General features: G+C 34.4%; 1 protein-coding gene across 1 annotated transcript in view; it reads right to left on the minus strand.

Moving 5' to 3' along the window:
- The window catches only part of LOC130805021 (E3 ubiquitin ligase BIG BROTHER-related-like), a 15,722-nt gene extending 1,547 nt beyond the window's left edge, over positions 1-14,175 (minus strand). Inside the window, exons 1-6 of the mRNA XM_057669619.1 lie at positions 13,686-14,175; positions 12,009-12,402; positions 11,883-11,923; positions 487-528; positions 290-411; positions 107-215 (exon numbers count right to left, since the gene is read on the minus strand). Coding sequence (XP_057525602.1) covers positions 107-215; positions 290-411; positions 487-528; positions 11,883-11,923; positions 12,009-12,402; positions 13,686-13,952 — 975 coding nt within the window. The 5' untranslated portion in view covers positions 13,953-14,175. The remainder of the gene's footprint in view (positions 1-106; positions 216-289; positions 412-486; positions 529-11,882; positions 11,924-12,008; positions 12,403-13,685) is intronic.
- Positions 14,176-24,901: the final 10,726 nt, after the last annotated feature.

Here is a 24,901-nt window from a genome sequence, read left to right on the forward strand (position 1 = left end):
AAACCATTCCACTCTAACCATGAAATTTGAATAAAATAAACAAGTAGAATATAGGAATACCATTTCATACTAAATAACAGTACAAATCCACACGTTGCTTCCTCACCTTGTTTATTTGCAACCAATTATTGATGCAATCTGAATGGTAAGCATGCTTACAAGGGAGAGTGGTGAGCGGATCACCATCCTCGAAATCTAATCGGCAAATGACACAACTGCGACAGCAGCAAAGAAATAACATTAACTTATGATAAAGATCTATGAAAAGAACTACCAGTATTCAACTTACGAATCAGTCTCTGAGTCTTGGGTCTTTAAGGATTTATAATTTGTTGAGGGTAACGATGCAATCGTATCAGCTGATAAACCTCTACTCTCTGTACCAACTATTTCACCCAAAGCTATCAATTCCTGTCAACAATAATCAGTTCCATTAGGTAAAATTCAACCTCCAATGGTAATTGGAGAAGACAGGATCAAATTTACCTCATAAGAAAGCTCATCAGGATCAACCTCTTCCCATGTATCCTGCACCAATTGAAAGCACATACCAGAGGACAATTAGAAACATTAGTTTGACATTATGTTTTGTTTGGGAACAAGTATTTCATTTTAAATTATGGATTTAAATCATGAAATTATAAATGAAAATTTTGAGAATGACAAGGTTAGGGAAGTGATTCTCAAATTCTCATCTTAAAGTACTTTACAAACAATTGTGGAATTGATTCAAATCCAAATTTCAAATTTTCAAAATTTGCCAAATAATAATTTGAGCTAATTCCGGATTTGCAAATGAAATCATTGTTCCAAACATGGCATCGAGTAATTACAGAAAAAATTCACTAAGTAACAGCTTGAAGCTAAGATATATCGATATTTTACATACCAAAGTCAAATGCGTCATAAAGTAACACAATACAAGTCAAATGCAGCATAAAAAACACAATACAGTTCAAAGCAACATACAATTATACAAACATGTGTGCCAGCCTTGCACAGAAAAAGTGGCCCCTCATGTCCACTCTTTCCCCAGTTATAGGCTATGTTTACACCATTGTTACCTGGGATGACATTCGGTTTGGAACTGGGAACGGGAATGGGAGCACGGAACGCAACCTAGATTGACTCGGGAACGATTGGGTATGAGATACATTATTTATAAAATATAGATTTGAAAACAAAACTATAATATTATGATTATTTTCTTTAACAAATTATTTTCAAGTGGAATTTTTTTAGATTTCTAGGTTCCATCTCTTTTTTTCTACCTTCTTTTTTCAGTATTCTATAAATGAAGACCAAAATACCTTTTAAAAAAGGTCTTTTAAACCGGGACGTCACCTTGAGCGATTTTGGTCGCATTTCGTGGTGATTGGGGACGAACGTTCCCGGAGCGCGGAACGTGGTTAGGTTCCACGTTCCATGTAACTATGGTTTGCACCATTTTCACATGATTTGCGGTTCGCGTTGGTTCATATTCGAGTTAGTGATTTGTTAGGTGAATAATTTCATGTTGATTCGGTTGTGTTGTTTGAACCGATTTTTAAGTTCGTGATTCGTATTATTTGATTCGTTAAAATTTTTATTAAAAGGTGGCCCCGCATGTTAACTCTTTTTTCCAATCTTTTTCCAAAACCCCAAAAATCTACTGCCTTCTTTCCTTACTTTCTTTTTCATCACGTGGCCTTTGTCTTCTTTTCCATCCTTTCTTCTTCTCTGTCTAAACTCTTTCTTCTACTCCTCCTTTCTTTTTCTTTTTGCTTCTCTTCTATTTGATTTATTTTCTGACATGTATGACTCAATCGTTAATTTCACAAATTCAAATCTTGAATCATGAACGAATCCTAGTTGGGGACTATCGAACCCAATCATGATTTGAGGTAGAGTAAGCGAATCATGTTACACTAGTTTGCACCATGGAAAAATTTTTCTGTTAGCACTAATCACCATTATTTTCTTAATCCTTCCCCTGTTCCTTTTTGCCGGTTTCTCGGTGGACAGGTCACAAAAAAGGACAGCACAAGGAAAAGGCTTTTAATCTGGTTTGTTCAAGTCAAGAAGTTTTTAAATACAGGTTACAGCCTGGGAAAGAGTGACTAGAGGGCACACCAAAGATAAATTGCATGGAGCAAGATGCAAGACTATCCTAGGACAAAGAAACTGAATACATACTCTATCACACCCAATGCCATTAAACATGTATTGCTATCTTAGGAACAAGAATATGAATATACAATATTTCATTGTTCCAATGTTAGATCCCACCAAGGTTGAAGAGTCTCAACTAAGCAGGGTGCTTAATCCTTGAAAGCAAAGCATCATCTACAACTTCACATAAATGAAATGTGTCCTAATTACGAGTTAATTGATTATAGCTCATCATAATCTAGAATCAAAGAGCTATAATTAGTTGAATCCACCGAGAATGAAACTAAATACACAAAGGCAACAAATAATGAAATGAGATAATAGACCAAGACAACAAAGGTTGCATCCTTGCAGCTTCAAGTGCTAATGAAGGCGCAGCTTTGCATTCTAAATTGCCAATCGACTAGACACCACAAAGAGGCTTCTATGCTATCAATAGGCATAACCTAACCAACAGCCATAAGAATAAGTTAAGCCTAATTTCACAGACCATATTCAATTAACAATACGCACAAACCAATAAGGAATGAATAATTCTGCAATTTGCCTGTGTTAAGTACCTGCGCACTGTGAAAACCCAATGGCAGTCCAATCAAAAGAAGAAAGCAACACAACTCTTCACTTTTTGCTCACAAAAGTAAAATTGGGTATAAGTCCTCAAGAGACAAAATGTTCTAGCTCAGTCATTTCTGACAAACAGAGAAAAAGCAGGCATGCAAAATGAGAAGTCTAAATAACACTCGGGCAAACAGCTCGAACTCACTCGTAATGTTTCAATGATATGTAGGTGTGAAATAGCAAGAGAAAGTAAGATACCTTCCCAATATCTATAAATCACCTTCAATATGCACATTACACATGGAGAATGTCAGCTCAAAGCTCCAGCTATAATAAATCTAGAAGTGCAAAGTGATTTCATACATGGTACAATAGGCATACTGGATAAACAATCTCCCAATTTAACCATTACCACAACATTTCTTGCTTATCACAGTCAAACAATGCACATCAGACCTAGAGAAAATTAGCTAAAAGTTCCAGCTTATAATAAACCTAGAAGTGCAAAGGCATTCTGTAGTCAATAGAATAGGAATACAAGATTTATAATCTCCTAATTCGATCTTTACCACAAACCCTTTGTTGCTTACCGCAGTCAAACAATGCAGTCATCGAAGCCACTGGATGTCGTTCTTCCCTCCAAAACAAGTATATGACTATGTACCCCAAATCCCCAGAACCCCACTACATGAGCAAGTAACATTGCTATTAGGTCCTGTTGGACTTTCAAGCAAACCACCAAAAGCAGTGTGCTAGAATCTCAGTTATTCGATTTAGCATCATGAAATCTCTAACCATAACAACTTCCATCCTATGTTTAATACCATCAATATCCCACAAAATAAACCCAACATTAGCATACTCCACCAGCCCCATTCTTCTATCATCAATCAACACCAATGACCCACATACACCCACTTAGTACTTAGACAAAAACCAACACCAAGTCTGCCAAGTGCCAACCCACACTGCTTCACTTCCTAATTCCTATAGCTCCATTTAGCGACATACTAAGTGAAAAAATTTTTTTGTTTTGTAATTAGCACCAATAGCAATCCTCATAAACTTCGCTAAGTTTCCTTGGCTGCCTATCATCAGTCTGAGAAGTGGTTAGCTGGCCATTCCATTCTTGAACCCTCAACTGCCAACATCTTCCCCACTCTTCTTTTCAAATAACATTCCAATCCAGAAATAAAAGACCCACTAGAGGATGCCAAACGTAATACAAACCCTGTGAAATTGATGATATTGATTTGGATGAACTAGGTTTACTATATGTAAAACTTGATGTAATTTCAATTTTCTTGCACCACTAGGATAGGTTTAGACGTCCAGTCTTGGTTAAAGGATTATATGTAGATAATTACAAGAATTGAAATTTTTAGTTGTAGATATCATAACATATTTTTAGTCTTAAGTCTATTGTAAGCAACAACGTCCCATATTAATATTTTTGTTTCATGTAACATGCCTCATATAATTGGAATTATAGTTTTGGCATTTTTGTCCCTAATCCGCCAAAAAAGCTTCCACCATACAAGTTGAACCAAATCCAATTGGTTCAGTCAATAGCCAATACAGCGGGACAAACTGTCTCCCACTTCAAACTTGGAGTCCTTTAAAACTCAACTTATTATTATAAAGAGGGCAGCACCTATGAAAACATGAGTTCAACACCACCTGGAACAAGAAAAACAAAACTCACCAGCTGATCCAAAAGACCCCAAAACACCAGGATGGACAACCTATTTTAACCATTCAGATGAGCTGTCGGGTAAGACTCCAACTCTCCAAGAAAGCACGAGACATCAGCCAACATCACAAGAGCTTGAAAAATCTCAAGAGAAAGTTTCTATTTGTCATGGACCATGTGCCTCAGGCCCTTATTTAGTTTTACCCGTGCTTTATTTTAGTTTGCGAGTAGTTGCAATTAGTTACGCAGATTTACCAGGATTGCCTAATCATCAAACCCAGGCAGTGAGATGCATAGTGTAAAAACAAAGCCGCATCGCATCGCATCGGCCGCGTTGTAAAGGTTATCAAAATAAACGAACCAATATTTCCCGTGTTGTAAAGGTGTAAAAAAAAACGCATTTAGGGCCGAATTGAGGGACATCTTATAGTGTCAACCGATATTTAGGCGTTAAAATAACCGCATCACTCTCGTTACCGCATTAACGTTCTGTTATCGCGATCCTGGCCATTATATTACACTATGGACTGAGATGACTTAGATCAAGTTAGTTCCGCTTATTTCGCACTTTTGAGCTTATATATACAGCGTCCTAGCCCATTGTATAATTTTGATTTTAATTTTAATAAGAAAGTCATGAGGGATTTCAGAATGTGTTGTGTTTCATGGGAAATACATGTTTCTCCTAACCTGGATTATTTTGTTTTGAGTGAAGGAAGAGTCTAACTTAGAAAGAGTTCATCAAGATATAAGGAAGTGAGCCTTAGCAATGAGGGTAAAAGGGAGCGAGCTTATTGGTAAGCGAAGCCAATTAAAGTTCTACCCAAGATCAAGGATTCTAAATTTTGATCATATCTTAGGTACTGTGTTAAGGGCCCAAAAAATTCTACAATACATGTATAAATGGTACGAAAGCTATGAAGACTCTAAACCAAATAGACTAATACTACTCAAAGCAATCTAGTCATCAATCAAAAGCATTCTTATTTTCACAATCTGATCTACGATTATACAATTTTACGATCCAAAAACAAGTGAGCGATTCAATCGTAGGTAGAATCGTAAGTTAATAGAATCTTACGATTCGAATTAAAATAAAATTAGTAAAGGTAAAATCATAACACGATTCTACGATTTAACGATTCAATTCTACAAATTTATTCTTAATTTTTATTAATTTTTCTTTTGTAACATCTTTCATTAATTTTTTTACCATTTAACGATCCATCATCATAATTTTTAAGAAATAAATTTCTTCATTGGTATGAAGATTCGAACTAATTATTAATATTTTCCTATTCTTAAAAATGATATGAAAGTTATTAAATATTTTCCTATTCTTAAAAATGAAATGAATGGAACTTTATTAATAAACTTAAATTTTTGAGATGAATGATCATGACAAAATGGCAAATCTATGTTTATTGTAGAATCTTACGATCCTACGATTCAATTCTACCGTTTCGATTCTACAGGTGTGAACGATTCTAAGTAGAATCCCAATTTTAACAAATTTGATCAGAGGTTGACAACTGTCAAGTAACTTGTGGCTAATAAATCATGGGTCAAGTATGTTTTAGATTCTAATAAACAAAATCTTGTCCCAGTGGTATTTCTGCAAATTGGCAAGTAAAGCTCTTTCTCTGTTTCCCACATTTGAATGTTTGAAACTCCATTTTCAATAGATTTACAACTCTAAAACCGAAAAAAATTGCTTTAATTTGTGGGTAGTTTGGAAGGCATCCAGAACTTAGTCCTTGAATTCAATTTTAATCAATGTGCTAAAATTGTTGTTGCTAACCTTCTGTACATTAATCAAACATGGATGTAGAAGAAAGACTTACAAGTTTGACCATCCTAATAGAACAACTAGCCTTAAATATGGTTGTAATCACCCTAACACACAACTACGGCCAACAATATGGTTGTAATCACCCTAACAAGATAGTGATGGGGAAAGTAATACAGAGAAAATCTACCCTGATGAGGAACTACACAACCTATTAATCTGAAGAAATTTTCATATTGTCCCCTAAGTCAAGAATTCAAACCAAAGAGAAATTATTTTCCAAACAAACCACAGGACAGGGAACAAATTGTGTGATTTGATAATAGATGGTGGTAGTGAATCCAACTGTGTTACAAAGGAATTAGTAAAAAAAATTGGGTCTAAACACAAATCCCCATCCTTACCCCTATAAGCTAAGATGGCTAGATATAAAGTTGTAGATCCAATCAAGAGACAATGTCTAGTAAGTTTTAGTATTCGTTTTGGATCTTACAAGGACAAGGTACTTTGTGATGTTCCAAAAATAGATGTTTGCCAGGTTTTAGTAGGCACGCCTGCCAAGATAACAAGAAAACTATAAATGATAGTTTCTCTAACATCTATTCTTTAAAAAATAAAGGCAAACTAAAAATCTATTACCCTTACCCCCTAACAAAGTAATATCACCTTCTAAAAGCAAGCCTTTAGCGTGTGATAGGGAAGTAAAGGCTCATAGAGAAATGTTGGTTATGTTTACTATGGAAATTAAAGAACTAAACTTATCAATCCATCTTTCCATCCCTTATGAGTGAATTTCATGATGTATTTCCTGAAGACTCACCTAGGAGACTATCTTCTATAACGGTTAGGAACACCATACTGATCTTATACCACGAGAACTCTTAGCAAACAAACCAGAATATAGGACCAATCCTAGTAAAACCAAGGAATTACAAGGATCGGTGGAGGAGGTAATAGCCATAGGGTATTTTAGGGAAAGCTTAAGCCCTTGTGCAGTTCCTACTTTGCTAGTACCAAAGAGGGATGACACATGGAAGATGTGCATTGAGAGTAGAAGTGAAATAACATCACATGCGGGTTCCCTTTACCTAGATTAGATAGCTTATTGGATGAAATTGTTGGTGCTAGCTGGTTTAGTAAGATAGACCTATGAAGTGGATATCATCAAATTAGAATGAAAGTGGGTGATGAGTGGAAAACAACTTTCAAAACTAAGTATGGGTTATATGAATTTGACTAGTGCCCCTAATACCTTTAAGGGGCTAATGAATGAAGTCCTTAGACCCTACCCAGTCAAATTTATAGTAGTATATTTAGAAGATATTTTTGTTTATAGTAAGGCCTTACGAGAACTAAACCATCACAAACAACTATATAAGGTACTAACCATAGTGTAAAATGCAATTGCTATAACGAAATGGTGATGGAAGAAAGGGAGTGATGTGGTTAAATATTAGTCGAATGATAAGATATCCCTTTATACAGCCCAAAACGCGATTTTTTACACCTTTACAACACGGAAAATTTGGTTCGATTGTTTTGAAAAACTTTACAACCCAGTCAATATAATGCAGCCTTGTTTTTACACATGACACTAAAACAAAAACAAATGTATGGAAAACTAGAGAAATGTTCTTTCCTTTTATTGTTTTGCAAGAAGCTAATTCCCCTAGTATGGGGTGAAGGATGATCTTTCCAAAATTGAGGCAATTGCTTCTTGGCTAATCCCCACTAGTATCACTCAAGTTAGATCCTTTAATGGATAAGCTTCTTTCTAAACGACATTCATAATAAAATGTAGTACCATTGTGGCACAATTGACTGAATCAGGTAATTTTGAATGGACCTTAGAAGCATAACAAGCCTTTGAGCTAATTAAAAGGAAAATGTGCACAAGCCCTATTTCACTTAACATTTTAAGTTTGAGAGTGATACCAAAACACTAAGTGGCAGCAGCTTGTATTACTCTACCTATGATAAGGAATTTACGCAATGGTAAGGGCATTAAAGAACTAGTCTCATTATCTTAAGGTTCAGCCTTTCATCATACATTTTATACTCAGTCCAAGAATTGTTGAGACACAATTACGGACATAATAAACTAAATGCTAGACATGGTAAGTGGGTGGAATTTTTGTAGACTTGCAGTACTTCAACTTCTCCTCTAAGTATAAAGAGGCACAAGTGAATGATACCAGATGCCCTAGGTAGAAGAAACTACATCCTAGCCTTTCTTGAATCCAAAATACTAAGTTTTGAAATGATTAAGGACTTCTATGTTACTAACTCTAAAATGAGATACAATAAAAAGGAACCAAAAGGACCTTTCCATAATTCGGAAGGATGTCTTTTCTAAAAAAACAAATTGTGTATCCTAAAGACCGATCAAAGAAGTGCATGATGGCACACTAGGTGAACACTTTGGCATACAAAAGACCTTAAACATGCTTGCACAAGACTTCTAGCCAAAAATGTTAGGTACGATAAGAAAGTACATCCTTAAGTGTGAAGCATTTCTGAAAGCTAAATAGACTTTTCACAAGGGGGAATATAAGCCTCTAGGTGAAAGGCCATGAGAATATGTGAGTATGGACTTCATTATCGCCTTAGGACGCATATAGCTCATTTATACTTCTCTAGAGTAGTAAGGTTGTATGGTATTCCTAGAAGTATAGTTAGTGATATGGACACAAAATTTCTAAGCTCTTTTTGGGAAACCTTATGGAGATTTCTCGGCATAAAATTTATGTTCAACACATCATATTATCCACAAACAAATAGATCAACTAACATTAGAAACCATTCTAAGGACACCAACTACAAAGAACACCAAGGACTATGATAAGAATTAAGAAACTATGCCATGCTAAATTTCCTTATAACAAGTCTCGGCTTAACTAGTAAGTTATCTCCTTTTAATGTGCATATGGTGTTAATCCCTTACTACTCTTTGTTTTGATTAATTTGCCAAAAACTGATTAGCTGCATATGGATGCTACAAACCAAGTTCAAGCATTGATCAAAATTCACAAGTACAAATAAACATACAAGCTAAGAGCAGATACAAGCCAAGGAAAGAAAGAATTTCAAGGTGGGAGATTTAATTTGGATCTGTGTAAGGAAAGATTCCCAAAAAAGAGAACAAACAAAATAATGCCTAGAGCACATGGATCTTTCAAAATCTTGGCTAAGCAGGGATACAATGCATACACCATAGACCTACCAGAAGGATACAGGGTTGCAGCCACATTTTTTACATCGGTGATTTTTACACTAAAGAATCGGAATTGTATTCAATTTTTTTAATGGAGAGCTTGAACCAAATTCAATTGGTTTAGTATACAGTTGTACATTTGGACCAGTAAATGAACCATCTCCCACTTCAAACCAGGAGTTCCTTCAACTCAACACATTTGTAAAAGCTAACACAACACACCACCTTAAACAACAACCACAAAACTCTACACTGACAGCTCTTAACCATCCAGACAGACTACCTTCAAAGATTTCAAAAAAAGCACGTGATAAAGAATACACTGACAGCTCTAGAAAATCAGCAACGGCCTACTACGTGTATGTTCAAGAGCGGGCTTTTGTGCTTCATGGATCACGTGCCTCAGGCCCTTATTTAGTTTTATGCATGCTTTTAATTAGTTTGTAAGTAGCTAAGTTATGCAGTTGGTTAGAAGATCTAGCTGGATTGCCAAATCATTGAATCCAGGCTGTTAGATCAAGTTAGTTTTTGTGCTTAAAAGCTTATAAATACAGCCTCCTAACCCTTGTATAGTTTTGATCTTGATTTTAATTAAAAAAAGCCTTACGGCATTTCAGAAAGTGTTGTCTTTCAAGGAACAGTACAAGATTGTATCTCATATCCTGGATTATTCTGTTGTGAGTAAAGCAAGAGTCTTAACTTAGCAAGAATCAACCTAGATCTAAGGGAGTGAATCTTAGCATTGAGGGTAGGAGGGTGAGTGCTTATTGTTTGATCATATATTAGCTACTATGCGAAGGGTCCACGAAATTTCACAATACAATCAAGATTGGATGGTCTTGAAGGTCCAAACATGGTGCACAATGTAGCTTCATAGTTTTAGGAGTTGGAAAAAGTATACAACACGAAGGAAGTAAGAAATATTTATAAGATGATGGCAATTGGATTCTCACATGATTCAAGCTTGCATTAGATATTTGCTCCAAAGAGATCAACTTTGAAATTAACTAAGGAGCCCCTTTGGGAAAATGGTTGAGGATATCTTATTCATTAGTGAGTCATTAAGGGGAGATAAGTAATCTACTTCAAAAAGATTTGCAACAATGGAGGAATATTTTAAGATCTTGATGCAATGGTTATTAGCCTTTCGTGAACAAGTTTTGTGCGCTTTAGCTGTCTGTTAATCGAACATGAGGGTATTTCTATTTTGTTCCCCATGGGAAGTATAACATTATAAGTGTTTTACGCTTAAACCTAATACGGTATCTAATTAATATCAAAAACATGGTAAAACTAAAGAGTTGAAGTGTTGGTTTATTCTTGACATTGGCAAGTTGGAAAAAGGAAAATACTTCTAAAAAAGAAGTTCAAGTACAAAATATATATAATACTATATTTTTGGACGATGAATTCAGGAAAATACACCAACATATGTGTTACTTAGTTCACTATAAATTTGTAATTGTGCTAAATGACCAAATAAAGTGCCTAACGTTCGCTTTGACCTGGCTTTCCCAGGGTTCTTATTGCTTACAGAATCGAGCAATTATATTACAAATCTATAGAGAAGAACAAGTATGAGGTATAATTGAAGGAATTGTTTCTTTCTCATAAAGTGGCACGTCGTTAATCCATTTGCCACTTCCATTACAACATAATAAACCAAAAATCTGACTCAACCAAAATCTATATTCAGTATACTCTAAACCACAAGGCGGGTCAGTTGCCACTAAGCTTGTAGGGCAAGATGGAACAAAACCATCTTTGCACGTGTAAAACCTAAAAGTGAAGACTAGTCTTTACAATTTCACTGGTTAAAGCTAGGTACATTCAACCCAACGGGATCCTTATTACTTGTGAGGGGCACAATGTGATGTATAAAAAAAAAAAAAAGCAAAGTAATACAAGGCTCAAGCCCAAAGTAATTAATTTTGTGACACATTAGAGAAAAAATTGTGACCTCAAAGGCTTTGCACTATGCTCATGCCTTATCCATTCTCCGCTATAAAAAGAGACTCAATCCATGAAGTTGAGATACAAGGTTTGCCATTATAACAACATGCTTTTGAATTTGAAAAAAAAATGCCATAGACATGAATCAATGATTGTGCTAGTACAACAATGGATACCGATTGTTTGGACCTTAATTAGGAGCTATACCATATTATCTCATGTAATTAGATACAAATAAAGAAATACATTTCATTTCTCTCATGCAAAGAATAAGGTTGAACTATTTAGAAAAATCTTGCATACCAAACAAACAAGCAAAAGTACATCAAAGCCTTCATAATCAAACATTAGCTAGAACATTAAAGTTGCACAAGTTGTTTACTCATTTAGATTAAGGAGAACAATAATGACAATAATTTTTTGATTAAAGATCGACATTGTATCTTTTGTAATGTATGATAAAGATGAAAATATATACGAACACTAGTTAACCATGAAAACAACATTGACAAGAGTAGCAATACCTGGGAATGACCTCCATGATCCCCCATATCAACTATTTCTCCTACAACAATTAAATAGGGACGATAAAGCCTTTGTTGAGACTATGCATAATAAATATTCTTGAGACCATGTATGTACACACTTACGTTCAGTTATACCAGCCATTGCCAACAATCTAGCGGCCATTTCCCTTTCTTCAGCATCCTGTAAAGCCCTCGCATAGGCCTCATCATCAGGAAATGAACTCGGATCAAGTTCAACATTATATGTATCACTATCTCCCAAATCATCATGAGCATGAACGTCAAACGCATCTTCATCAGCATTCTCATCCTCATAATTTTCAGCATTGTCTTCATTTTCTTCCTCTTCATCCTCATCCTCTTCACCATCCTCTTCATCTTCATCATCTTCAATTGATTCATGCTCATGTGAATCACCAAAATCATCATCTTCATCGTCATGAATATAAATTCCAGTCTCCCATCTTCCAAACCCCGTGCCACCTCCATTCATGCTTAGCATCATGTATGCCCGTTCCTGCTCAAAAGAACATAACAAAAAACACTTTGTTTGAATTGAATTTTACTTATTCCAGTTTTCATTATGTTGCAAAATCCTCCATAAATAAAAAAATTATCCACATAGGTTACTACAAGAAAAATCGTCTTTATTTTGCTATTCATTTAGTACAAAAAACATCGGTAATTAACCTAAACTTTCTAGCTTACATTCTAACAGTATAGCAAAAACAACTCATACTACTGCAAATTCATCACTGCGAAAGTTGTACAACTATTTCAACCCAAAAAAAAAAGAGTTGTATGTGTCCAGATCAGGGTCCCTAATTCTGAGATAAAATAATCCAAGAGGAAGTAATTGATTGATCATTCAGGGTACATAATTTGGAGCCAGATTCCGCGAGTAAAAATAATTACTTAACTGAGAGGGTAATTTAAGAGAGACAAAAGGATAGTGCATTAATTAATATTGTCTCATAAGTACATCTAGAGTACATAGGTCACTCAAGTGGTGCCAAAAGGTTATTTTTTATTAGTGAGACCTGTGTCAGACACTAAGGAGGGTAACTCTAATTGAGCATTGAATTCACCGTCGAGAGACCAATAACATTTTGACACGTCAGCAGATGTGTAATCCGAATAAGGCGGTATTTTTGGGATTGTTGAAGACATCTGCTGAGGTACTTGGGACATTCTATGATAGCCCAATGACTGGCTATAAGTACTCCATTTTAAGCCATAAATAAGGTAACTAATTTTCTCCAAAGGGGAAAATTTTACTCAAGCATAAGAACAATTAAATTCCATTGATCTTCAAAACACAATTAAATTCATTAAATTCCATTGATCTTCAAAAGACAATTAAAAATCCTTAAGAACATTTATTGAATGATACAAGGTCTTACTCGTTAAATACATACAAAGCCTAACGCTAAAAAGCCCTACGCAATAGTCCACCTTGTTGCCACTGTGCACTTCGAAGGACTTATTAGGCAAATTATATCATTCAAACACTGACTTGGCATTGGAGTAGGTCCCCGGAAAATCATTCCGGCCCTCCTAACCTTTATTGATTATGCAGGTTATCAGGGCATTTTGAACAGTGGTCTTACTGCAAGATTTGGCTTAATAACAAGAATAAACCTCTAAATCCAGTTTAAAACCCTTGCTTAAGGATAACTATTGGACTAATTTTGACTTAGTTCTTATTTAATTATGTCAAGTACAAATAAAGAAACAAGAGTTAAAACACTAATTCAACCAGTAAAAACTGAAAACAACATAATACAACTTACAAATTACCTGCTCCTGTAATGTACGAGCAAGCGCGAGGTCAGCATCAGCCTGACTGAGATTGGCGAAAGGAGTTCTTGAAGATTGTCGAGAGCGCGCAACAACTTCCGACTCATCATTGGCGGCCGTGAGGGGATTAGCGCCTCCATCGTCGACGGATGAGTCAGAATTGGAAGTAATAACATCGGGGATAGGATTAGGGTTTGTTGCTAATGATTCTTCTTCAGCGGCGGTTTTGGCTACGCCACCATCGACGATCTTTGAGTTTTCATCCATGGCGGCGTCGACGGCAGCGATATTGAACTCTGACGCCTTTGATTAGGAGGAAGAAGCTAAAAGGAATGTGCGAATCTCGACGAAGATTTTGTCAACAGGAAAAGGAGAATGAAAAAGCAGAAAATTTTGATTTGCGTGGAGACGGGGGAGCGTTTGAATGTAGCAAAATATTTTAAATATGAAAAATTGGAATGGAAAAGGAAAGGGAAAAAGAAAAGGAAGATATTTGTTTCGGTAGCGTATGGACTTTTATAACGTTATACACTTGTACGTTAGTCTACTCTACCTCGATTACCTTGTTATGTTTCGAGAATGAATATTTTACTAAGGAGAGAATCTTAGACATCAGTTCCTCTTTTGATAGACTATTTTTTGTAATGACGCCTCTATATCTCCTTTTTAATATTAATTCTTTTTAAAAAGAACTGTTGCTTCTTCATAACATGTGCGTGTATCTTTTTTTTTTGGGATATGAAGAGTCTAATCATTAACTGCTTCTTCTTCAAGCAATAAACAGCCTTGATCATGAAGATATTAGTTTTTCATCTCCTTTTCACAATATTCAACTACACCCTCCTTCTACAACCTTAAGATAGTCTAACAATGAAAGAATTTATACTTGAATTCGATTGTGATTTAAAAAAAAATTTAAGTTTCATCAATGGTGGAAAAACAGTGATGTTGAAGAAGACAATAATGTCTGATATTTGGAGAACTAATTAAAACAATTGTGGTTCTTATGTTTTTTTTTTTTGAATTAAGGTTTATTAATGGTGGAAAACAGTAACATTGAAGAAGATAATAATGGTTCATTTTTGGAGAAGGGTAATAAAAGCAATTGTGGTTATAAATCATATATTTGGGGATATAACCAAAGATAATTGGTATTATAACTGTGAACATTTACATAGGTTGATATAGTTGCGAGTATAACATTGTGTAGTAACATGATATATTTGGGGTTATAATATAATATATTTAGAGTTATAACATGATATATTTGTAGTTATAACATAATATATTTGGGGTTATAACAACATATATTTGGGCTTATACCATAATATATTTGAGGTTATAACATAATATATTTCGGATTATAACATAATATGTTTGGAGTTATAACAACATATGTTAGGGGTTATATCATAATATATTTTGTGTTATAACAACATATATTTGAGGTTATAGCCTTTAATATCAATTATGTGGTATTATGATACCACTTTTTCCTATTTCAATAACAGTAGTCAAATATATCAACTTATTAATTTAATACTTAAGAAGTATTGAACTACAAACAGTAATGGGTATTAAAATATAAACTAAAACTTTTGTATATATTGTTCCCAAAACTACAATATAAACCAAAGGCCTCGTCTTGAGCAATCCTTCAAATCCAATATCCCTAACATCCTTGATTTGTTTGGGAGTTAGAGTAACACCCCGTCATTTTTGTAACAGCCACTATTGTTATACAGCTTAATTATAGTACTAATTAAGTTGGTAAGTGTCTGAAGTTATTTATGATGTGTATTGTAATTTTGAGACGAAATTATTTTATGTTTGGGGGGAATGAAACAACCATTATTTTAATACAACTTAATAATAAAACTAATTAAGTTAAATTGAGATTCGAGTTAAGTTAATCCGAGTAATATTATTTTTAGAAATGATAATTTGTCTTATTATATATTTTGACTCGTATTTAAAGATTTTTTTTTATAAAGTTACGTTTGAATAAAGTAAAATTATGAGAAAAATTTTATTTTACCTACGATATTTATTTTAGTCCTACGGACATTTTAATATGAGATAAAATTTACGATACAGGTCTTAAGTGGTATTGTTATGTATTAAGAAGTGAGAAGGGGGGGTTTGATGACCCATATAATGATGTGTGTCATTTAGGTTATGATTCATTGAATTTTGATTACTAATCGTTATAGGAAAAGCAAACTATGGAGATAAAAGGTTCGTACGCAGTGAATGGGTAATTTTCTTTATTGATATTTCTGTTTCAAAATATTCGAACAGTTCTGTTAGTTATTAGCTTTGTTGTCTGCATATGGATTGTAGAGCTCCGAGTCGCAGTCGCATAACAACTTGAATCGTCCAATTTAGTTTTCGTACGAGTGAGTTATGCCTGTTTTAGTAAAAGGTGTCGTAACACCATTACGGGATTAGTAATTTAGGATCAAGAGCTATATATGGAAATTAATTGGGTAATTTTAAAGTATTTAAAAGGTGTGAAATAACTTGATATAAAATCCAAATGGGAGCTTTGATCAAGTTATATCATAATGTTGTGATTTTGATTGCAATGTTTGATCAAAATTATTTAAGCAAAACTATATCAAGTATTTGATTGAGTTTAATTGTAAGTCTAAGCTTGGATTATGATTAGGATTTTTGTGTTCTTTATTGAATTTAGATTAAGTTTTATGTTGGTTTGATTGTGTGTGAATATTGATTCGAAATTGGGATGTTGATTTTGTCCAAATGTGCCAAAATCACAACCCACGACAAGGTAGCTTTTAGTTTTCTGTCAATTCATGTTTTGGCCACATCTTCTTCGTTCGAGTTCAGAATGAGGAATATGACTAGTCTTTACGACCGCACAGATGTCTAGAATAATATATAATTGGAATTTCTTCAAAATGTTTTGTAGAATCTTATTCATGTGTCCATAGATTCCCAAAGATACAAAAACAACTTTGCTAAAATGGCTTAAACTTATTAAACAAGTTGTTATAGTCTTAAGGGTAGTGTAAACCTTAGTATTAAGATGGAATTGACTTATGGACCTATATATAAATTGTTATAATTTTGTTTATATTGTATGCGCTATTGCAATGTTGTATTTATCTGAAAACAGTAACATGATAATAAAAAGGCTTGATAGTAAGGAAATGTCGAACCATGCTATTGGCATGTAAAAAATGTGGTACGTATTTTCCGGCATGTAAAATACGGCGAACACAGTAAGGTTATTTAACCTGGCTTGTGGCTCGAGCAACATTGTACTGGAGGAGTGACAACTTCCACTAAGTTAGGGGTTTTGGTTTACCTCACCCTAACAGGCCCTTACATATATCAAACAAAGATCATATGTGTTGCATTCATTTAATAAATATTTGGATTCCACGCCCTAACGCTCAAGCAGAAGTGTTAGTAAATCATGCCCTGGTACTCAAGCACAAGGACCAGAAGTTAAGTATATAAATTTAACATAAAAATGAATCTCGTATATTACATAAAACACCTTGCTTATTACTTTTTTTTTCATGCACTTATTTTTGCATATTACTCATTAAAATGCACATATTTCTATACTTGTAAAATTGTTGGCAAGTTTCTATACTCTACTTAGTAGCTGACCAGATTCCCACTGTCTACTATGACTTATGTGAAGTCTTAAGTGCTATGTGGAGTCCCTTTTGGGTGCTATAAAGGTTTCATTGTTTGGTGTACTACTCAGCCTTGGTTGCTGATACTACACAGTTTTTGTTGTCACTCTAAATAATTGTCCCTTGAGGGATAGTGCATTTACGAGTATTGCAAGTGTTAGTTGGATATCAGAGTAGCGTAGTGAAGCATGGTCGAAACTTTTCTCTTGAGATGAATTGCGTTTTTGATTTTCATTGTAAACAATAACTGTATTTAAGAAATTTATTTGTAACTTGATTGAAAAAGGACATTTGTGTAAATTTTTATAAAATTATTGAATTTATTAAAGTATTTATTTATAAAAATCTAGTTGGTTTGCTTAGACCTTTGGTCTGAGGTTGAAATAACCCGAGTAATTAGTCAAAAGTCTTCCGTTGTGTCAGAAAAAGTATTTTATTAAAGGTAATTAGGATTCGGGCTTTTATAATTGGTATCAGAGCTTGGTTGTTTCTGGTGTGCTCGAATCTTCATATTCGGGTACAAAATTTTGAAAATGATTTTTAAACTCGAGAGATTGCGTTATTTTGAGTTGTATGTGTTATTTTCTATGGTTCACAAAAGAATATGTGTTATATGTGCTTATGTGTTGCATCAAATGATTTTGTTCATTTAAAGAGCTTTGATTTGCGTAAATCGTAAAACTTATTTTAAAACTTGGATGATTGCCGAGTGTAGATGTAATCACTTTTGAGTAAGCCTTTATGATAACTTAGTTTTAGATTTAAGTCTTTGAAGTTATTCAGGAGTGCTCAGATCCTCATATCCGAGTACAAATAAGATAAAATAAACGATTTTGAAAAAAACCCGAGAGAATACGATAGTCGAGTCTTAGGGTGTATCTTTTGAGAATCGAAAGGTACATATGTGATTATGCGTTACATGTGTTATGTGTTTACGTGTTAAGGATTATTTGACGTTTCCTTACGATGTGTGAATTTTCTTTGAGTTAAGAGTCATGTCAAAAGGTAAAAGTTAAAGTTCAGATTGTGAAATTGGCGATTGATGTTTGGTGAAAGAAGTATTAAAGGATATCAAAGTTTAAGTTGGGAATATTTCATTTGAATCTTTATTGGAGGATCTATTTGATCTTATGTGAATTTTGTGTGATTATTTACTTGTCGTGTAATTAAAAAAAAAGTTGTTTTAAAAATTTTAAAGTTTCAAGTTTAGATGTAATCGATTCAAAGCTTTCTTGTATTTGTTTTCAAAAGTTAATATATAATCGGATAACTGGTGTAAGAAGTTGAGGACCAAGTTTATCGAGGATTATAATGGCGAAGTGATGCGATGTAAAGAGTTTAAAAGAAGTATTTTTGGAAGTATCAAAGTTAGGAGTATTCGCATGTAAAGGTTGTAAATCAATTAAGGGATATGAAATGTAGAAAAGTATTTGGGGTTATTATCTATTTACGATATACGGATGAGAATTTCATCAAAGGGAAGTTAAGTTGAAGAAACAAAGGTTGATTTTGATAAGAATGTCGTAAACTATATATTGTGGTGAATAATTCAGAGTCCTATACGTAATTGAGGTGAGTGTAAAGTTGTGATTTAAGGAAAAATTCTAATAGTTTATGATGTTGTAGAATGATTTTGGGAATTAAAATTTGGATGGTTGAGGATCTTATAAGATTTTTATGGATGAAAAAGTTGAGGTTAGCATGTACTTACAAAAATGAAGGTTGTTAGAAGCTAAATGAATTAAAGTGATAAAAAAGTTGGTGATTAAGAAAACTAAAATGATTTATTAAACTGTGATTGGGAGATACATTAAAGGATAAAGTTGAATGAGTTGAGATTGTGTGAAACTGTCAGAGTTAGTAGTGAACTAAGTGATCAAAGTAAAGGTTAAGAATTGTATGAAATCGAATGTCAAGAATATGGAACTTATTTGAGAAAAATGTGTTTTGAAAACTTAAAATATTGAGGGTTATGTATTAAAGGTGAATGTCAACGCATAATAAGTAAAGTTAAACGATCAAAAATAAAGATATATGTTATTAAAGGTTAAAAGGCAAAAGTGTTTGGAGAAATCTTTTAATACGTTGTTAAAGGTATACAAATGAATTGAGGTTTGAACTATTTGGTTATGAGTAGCGGAATGTTTGATTTAAAGTTATGGTTTTGAAGTAAATCGGGAGTTATAAGAGTTGCTAAATGAAGTTTTGTTGTCATTTAGGAAAATCAAATAAATTGGGAATCCGTTTCGCAAATTGAGGATATAGAATGCTTGAATTGATTAAAGCAAGTAAAGGTGAGTTAAAGAATGTTGGAGAACGTAAGAGTCAAAGTAGGAATTCAGAATTTAAAATTTTAAGGTTGTATCAAAGTTGGGGTATATTCGAAGTTATGATTAGAGTTACGACGAGAACGTGAAGATGTAAGTTGTGAATGAATATGTTTAGAAGTGTGTATTCAATTTCGAGGACGAAATTATTTTAAGTTGGGGAGAATGTAACAACCACTATTGTGATACAACTTAATTATAATACTAATTAAGTTGAGAAGTGTCTGAAGTTATTTATGATGTGTATTGTAATTTTAGGGACGAAATTATTTTAAGTTGGGCAAAATGAAACAACCATTATTTTAATACAACTTAATAATAAAACTAATTAAGTTAAATTGGGATTCGAGTTAAGTTAATCCAAGTGATATTATTTTTAGAAATGATAATTTGTCTTATTATATATTTTAACTCGTATTTAAAGGTTTTTTTTTATTTAAAGTCACGTTGGATAAAGTAAAATTATGAGAAAATTTTGTTTTACCTACGATATTTATTTTAGTCATACAAACATTTTAATATGAGATAAAATTTACGATTACAGGTCTTAAGAGGTATTGTTATGTATTAAGAAATAACAAGGGGGGTTTTGACACATAAGAGTATATGTGTAACTAAGTTAAGGGTTTGATGACACATATAATGATATGTGTCATTTAGGTTATGATTCATGGAATTTTGATGACTACTAGTTATAGGAAAAGCAACTAAGGAGATAGAAGCTTCGTACGCAGTGAATGGGTAATTTTCTTTATACACCTCTTTTAATCTTTTCATAAAAAACCAATATTTTTGTTTCAAAATATTCGAATAGTTCTGTTTGTTATTAGCTTTTGCTGTCTGCATATGGATTGTAGAGCTCCGAGTCGCGGTCGCGTAGCCACTTGAAACTGTCGCATTTTGGCTAATTTGATTGATAGCACGAACTAGAACTCGCTCTAATGGTAGTAGAGTACTTTCTGGTTAGAGTAAACAACTCTTATATGAGGTTAAGTTGACTTATTAATCATACTTTAAACGTGCATAGGTGCCCAAGGTCTTGCAAGCCCCATGTTTCTCATTGATAACAAGAGTATATTTGAGTTACCAGTGGGTCTTGCAAACCCCATGGTTCTCATTGATAGCAAGAGTATATTTGAGTTACCGCTGGGTCTCGAAAACCCTAAGGATCTTATTGATAGAAAGTTTATTCATTGATAGAAGGTTATAGTTGAGATAGTCATAGGTCTTGCAAAGCCCAAGGTCTTCATTGATAAAATTGTTTGTGCTAGTGAGAAGTGCCCCGTGAGTCTTGCGAACATCAAGGGTTTTCCTTCATAGAAAGATTATGCCTAAGTTGAGTTACCTCATGGGAGTTAAGAATCCCAAAGATATACTATGATCACATTTACTTTTAGGTAGACAAGCGCCTTAAGGCAATGCTTTATCATAAGGCGTCAGGTAGTCTGTTAACGCCCTTAGTTAAGTTGTTATTATACGTGTCTTATAGAGATGTTATGATTTTAAGAAGAGGAGTATTAAGATATACATTCCACACATGAACACATGGTTCGGGTTAGAAAATAAGAATTGAGATTAAGAAATATAGATGGATGATAGATAGTTACTAGTCATGCTTTGTTTTATACAAAATCATTTTATACAGTTGTATAACATAATGTTAGCTTTGTTGACCTTATTATATCTGGTGTTTGTTACTGATGTGCATCTGTTTGTGTTTATGTTTGATTTATTATCACTTTCTATGATATTTCTGCTATGATACATTTGGCTTATGGTTTGATGTTGAGCAGCAGGATCATCCTAGATAGGAGTAACAGGTATTGGAGCTTCTTCTACATTGCATTGGGGGAGAGGGATGAGTGCGAAGCATAACACGAGTTATGCATTGGTCTTTTGACTTCGTAGCTCTTTTAATTTTGTAAACTTTAGGTTGTATATGTTTTTGGTATGAGGCATTGTGTCCTCCATTGTATTTTCATAATTCCACCGCGTAGTTATAGATTTGAATGTTTTTGTAGTGTTTTATTCTTTTTAAAATTCAAGCTTTGACCCTGGAACCACAATCCATGCTTGTTATGATGATTTGAGGAGACGACGATGAATCATTCCGTCGTGATACGAGATTTTAAAGGCGATGATGCCTTGGATGAGTTTAGTTATTTTATTATGCTTTATATTCCGTCACACCCTCGATTTTTAACAGAAATGCTGCCGAAATTTCTACTCACATTTTTTTAAGTTTATTATTATCTTATTTATTTTATCTTAAATGTAACATCCGAATTTCCTTCTGTCATATGCGATTTTTGGTTTTGTATAAGAGGTTGGAAATTCAGGGGTGTTACAATTAGCTTCACGACCTCTTTTCCATTAGTTAGAAATAAATGAAGATTGCAGTTTGTGTATATGTTCTTGTGTATAACTGGAGCTGATTGTGACTCTCTTGTTGATAAGATGACAACCAAGATTCGATCATGGAACTCTAAATTTCTCTCTTATGCAGCAAGAGTCCAGCTAGTATTCGTGGTTCTTCAGAGCATCTGTACTTATTAGTGTCAACTCTTTATTTTTCCAAGATTAGTCATTAAAAAAGTGAATGCTATTTGTAGAGCCTATGTTTGGCATGCGGATCCTACCAATATAGCTCATAGCAGTATCAACTGGAATGATGTTTGTAAACCAAAGAAAGTAGGTGGTTTGGGCATAAGAAATCTAGACAAATGGAATGAAGCTGTAGTGTGTAACTAGCTTGGCATGTGGCTAACCTCTCAGAGTCACTATGGGTCAAATGGGTACATGGCGTCTACATGGAAGGAGGTAACTGGGTGATCTTCAACCCCCCATAACTGCTAGTTGGTCCCTCAAGAAAATATGTCCATTAAAGGATAAGCTCAGTGCTTGGATCTTGCAAGAAAAGTATATCATCAAGGATGTCTACTAGGAAAACTTCAAACCCCTACCCAAAGTGCCTTGGAGTAGATTTGTGTGGAATAGAGTTTCTACACCCAAAAGTAAGTTTATTCTTTGGCTAATTGCTCTGCAGAAGCTGAAAACCAAGAACAAACTCTTCCATATGAAGCTAATTGAGGATGACCAATGCCCTATGTGCCTATCTGCGATTGAAACCATTGATCATTTATTCTTCACTTGCCCCTTCAGCGCAAGATGTTTTAAGAAGCTCGGTAGTTGGCTGCACCTACACAACTACCCCACGATGATCACTAGTATTATCAACCATAAATTGAAAGCAACATGCTTCAAAGGAAGGTGATCATTGCTAGCATCTGCAATCTATGTTATTACATATGGAAAATCAGAAATGAAGTAGTCTGACAACTCCGTATGAGCATAGTGGACAAAACTTTAGATCTTGTCCGACATGAAATTAAGATTAGTTTTTCTTCTTTATATTCAGCCGAGTCTCAAACCATTTCGTGGTTTAGGGATATTGTCTGCTAATGTATTGTTTTCCTTTTGTTGAGGTCTTGCCTATTGTATGCACATGAAGATTGAGCTGGTACAACCTTTCCTTGATGGTGGGTTCCTTCTTCATACTGATGTAAATCTACAGTAGGTTGAGATGCCTAACCATAATGTATCTGTTTTATTTTGTTGCAAATGAAAATTCATTTTCCAAAATAATAATAATAATAATTAGGGCTGGACACGGTTTGGTCTAAACCGTAAACCAAACCGAACCAAACCGTAATTTAAATATTTGGTCTGGTCTACGGTCTAAATGGTCTGGTCCGGTTTTTTTTTTAAACGGTTTACGGTCCAATCCCGGTTTTAAAATTTTCAAACCAAACCGGACCGAAAAACCGTAATAAAATCAAATTTTAGGGGATTAGGGCAACTACTCATGAACTCCTGCTGGCTGCCTCCATCTCCATTTCAGAAATCGTGACATTCTCCTCTCTTCCTCGCCTTCTCTCTGAGACTCTGATTCCTCGCCTCCTCTCTGATTCCTCGCCTCCTCTCTAATTCCTCGCCTCCTTCGAGGCTTCAACTCTTCAAGCTTCAAGCCTTCAACCCATCGACAGTCGACAGTGCTTCTGTGCTTCTTCGAGGCTTCGACGCTCCTCCTCCAATCTTCATTCTCCAATCTCAGCAGTCACCACGGAATCAAGTGTAGAATCTCGTAATGTAAGTATATTGGTTGATTTTTTGATTTTTTAGGGTTTTTTCAAGCTCTTTAACCGATTGTTGAGAAAACCATGGGAAAAGCCTTCTGTTTTACTGGTCAAAATACTAAGTATCTGGTTGTGTTTATGTTTCTTGACTTCTGTTTTACTCAGTCATTCTATTTTTCTTAAAAAAACATGTGTAATTGCTTAATTTTCAGTTGAATGTTGAATGAATCTCGTAATGTTAAATTGTTTGATTGGAATTTGTTGGAATTTATCAGTTTTAGGGTTTGATTGGAATTCTGAATGTTGAATGAGGTGTTTATGATCACTGGCTTTGCAAAGATTTACATGACTATAATTTGAGTACTAGGATATTTGATTTCAAGAGATTTTTGATTAACTCTCTTGTTGAGTTGTACTGTAAGCGCAAGGCAATTCTATATGCGATTACGAGGCGATTATTTACGATTTCATTAGTGGGTTCTGTCGGACTTGGCAACAATCATTGTTGTGCTTGGGGCTTATGTAAGGTCACTGCCATTGATTTTGGCTTGTCTGTCCACTCTGATTTTGTTGGAAAAGGGTTCGGTTCTTGCGCTATGGTGCAACTTATCTGTTCATTTCACTATGTGTTTCGGGTGAAATAGCAGATAATGCTTTTGTTTCTTGGATTACTATGCTTTCAGCATATGGGTTTCATTGGAAAGGAAAGAAGCTATTTCAATTTCGACCAAATTGTGGCTGAAGGCATCATTCCAGTGGAGGGTGTTATGCAGAACAAGTGTAATATGCAGCCTGTGCAGGCTCATTATGCTTGCTTGGTTGATCTTCTTAGCAGACCAGGACATTTGGAAGAAGCACATAAAATAACTGATAATATATGACAGTGGAACCAACAGTTGACTTGGGTTTCCCCGCTGTTTGTCTGTAGGATTCTCACTCAATTAAAAAAATACAAAAAAAAAAAACCGTAGACCAGACCAGACCAGACCGTTCTAGAACGGTCTGGTCTGGTCTGAAAAATTTTCAGACCGAAATTTCTAGTCTGATCTGATTTTTCTGTCAAACCAGACCGACCGGAC

This window comes from Amaranthus tricolor, chromosome 2 (genome assembly GCF_026212465.1).
Source record: "Amaranthus tricolor cultivar Red isolate AtriRed21 chromosome 2, ASM2621246v1, whole genome shotgun sequence".
Taxonomy (NCBI): domain Eukaryota; kingdom Viridiplantae; phylum Streptophyta; class Magnoliopsida; order Caryophyllales; family Amaranthaceae; genus Amaranthus; species Amaranthus tricolor.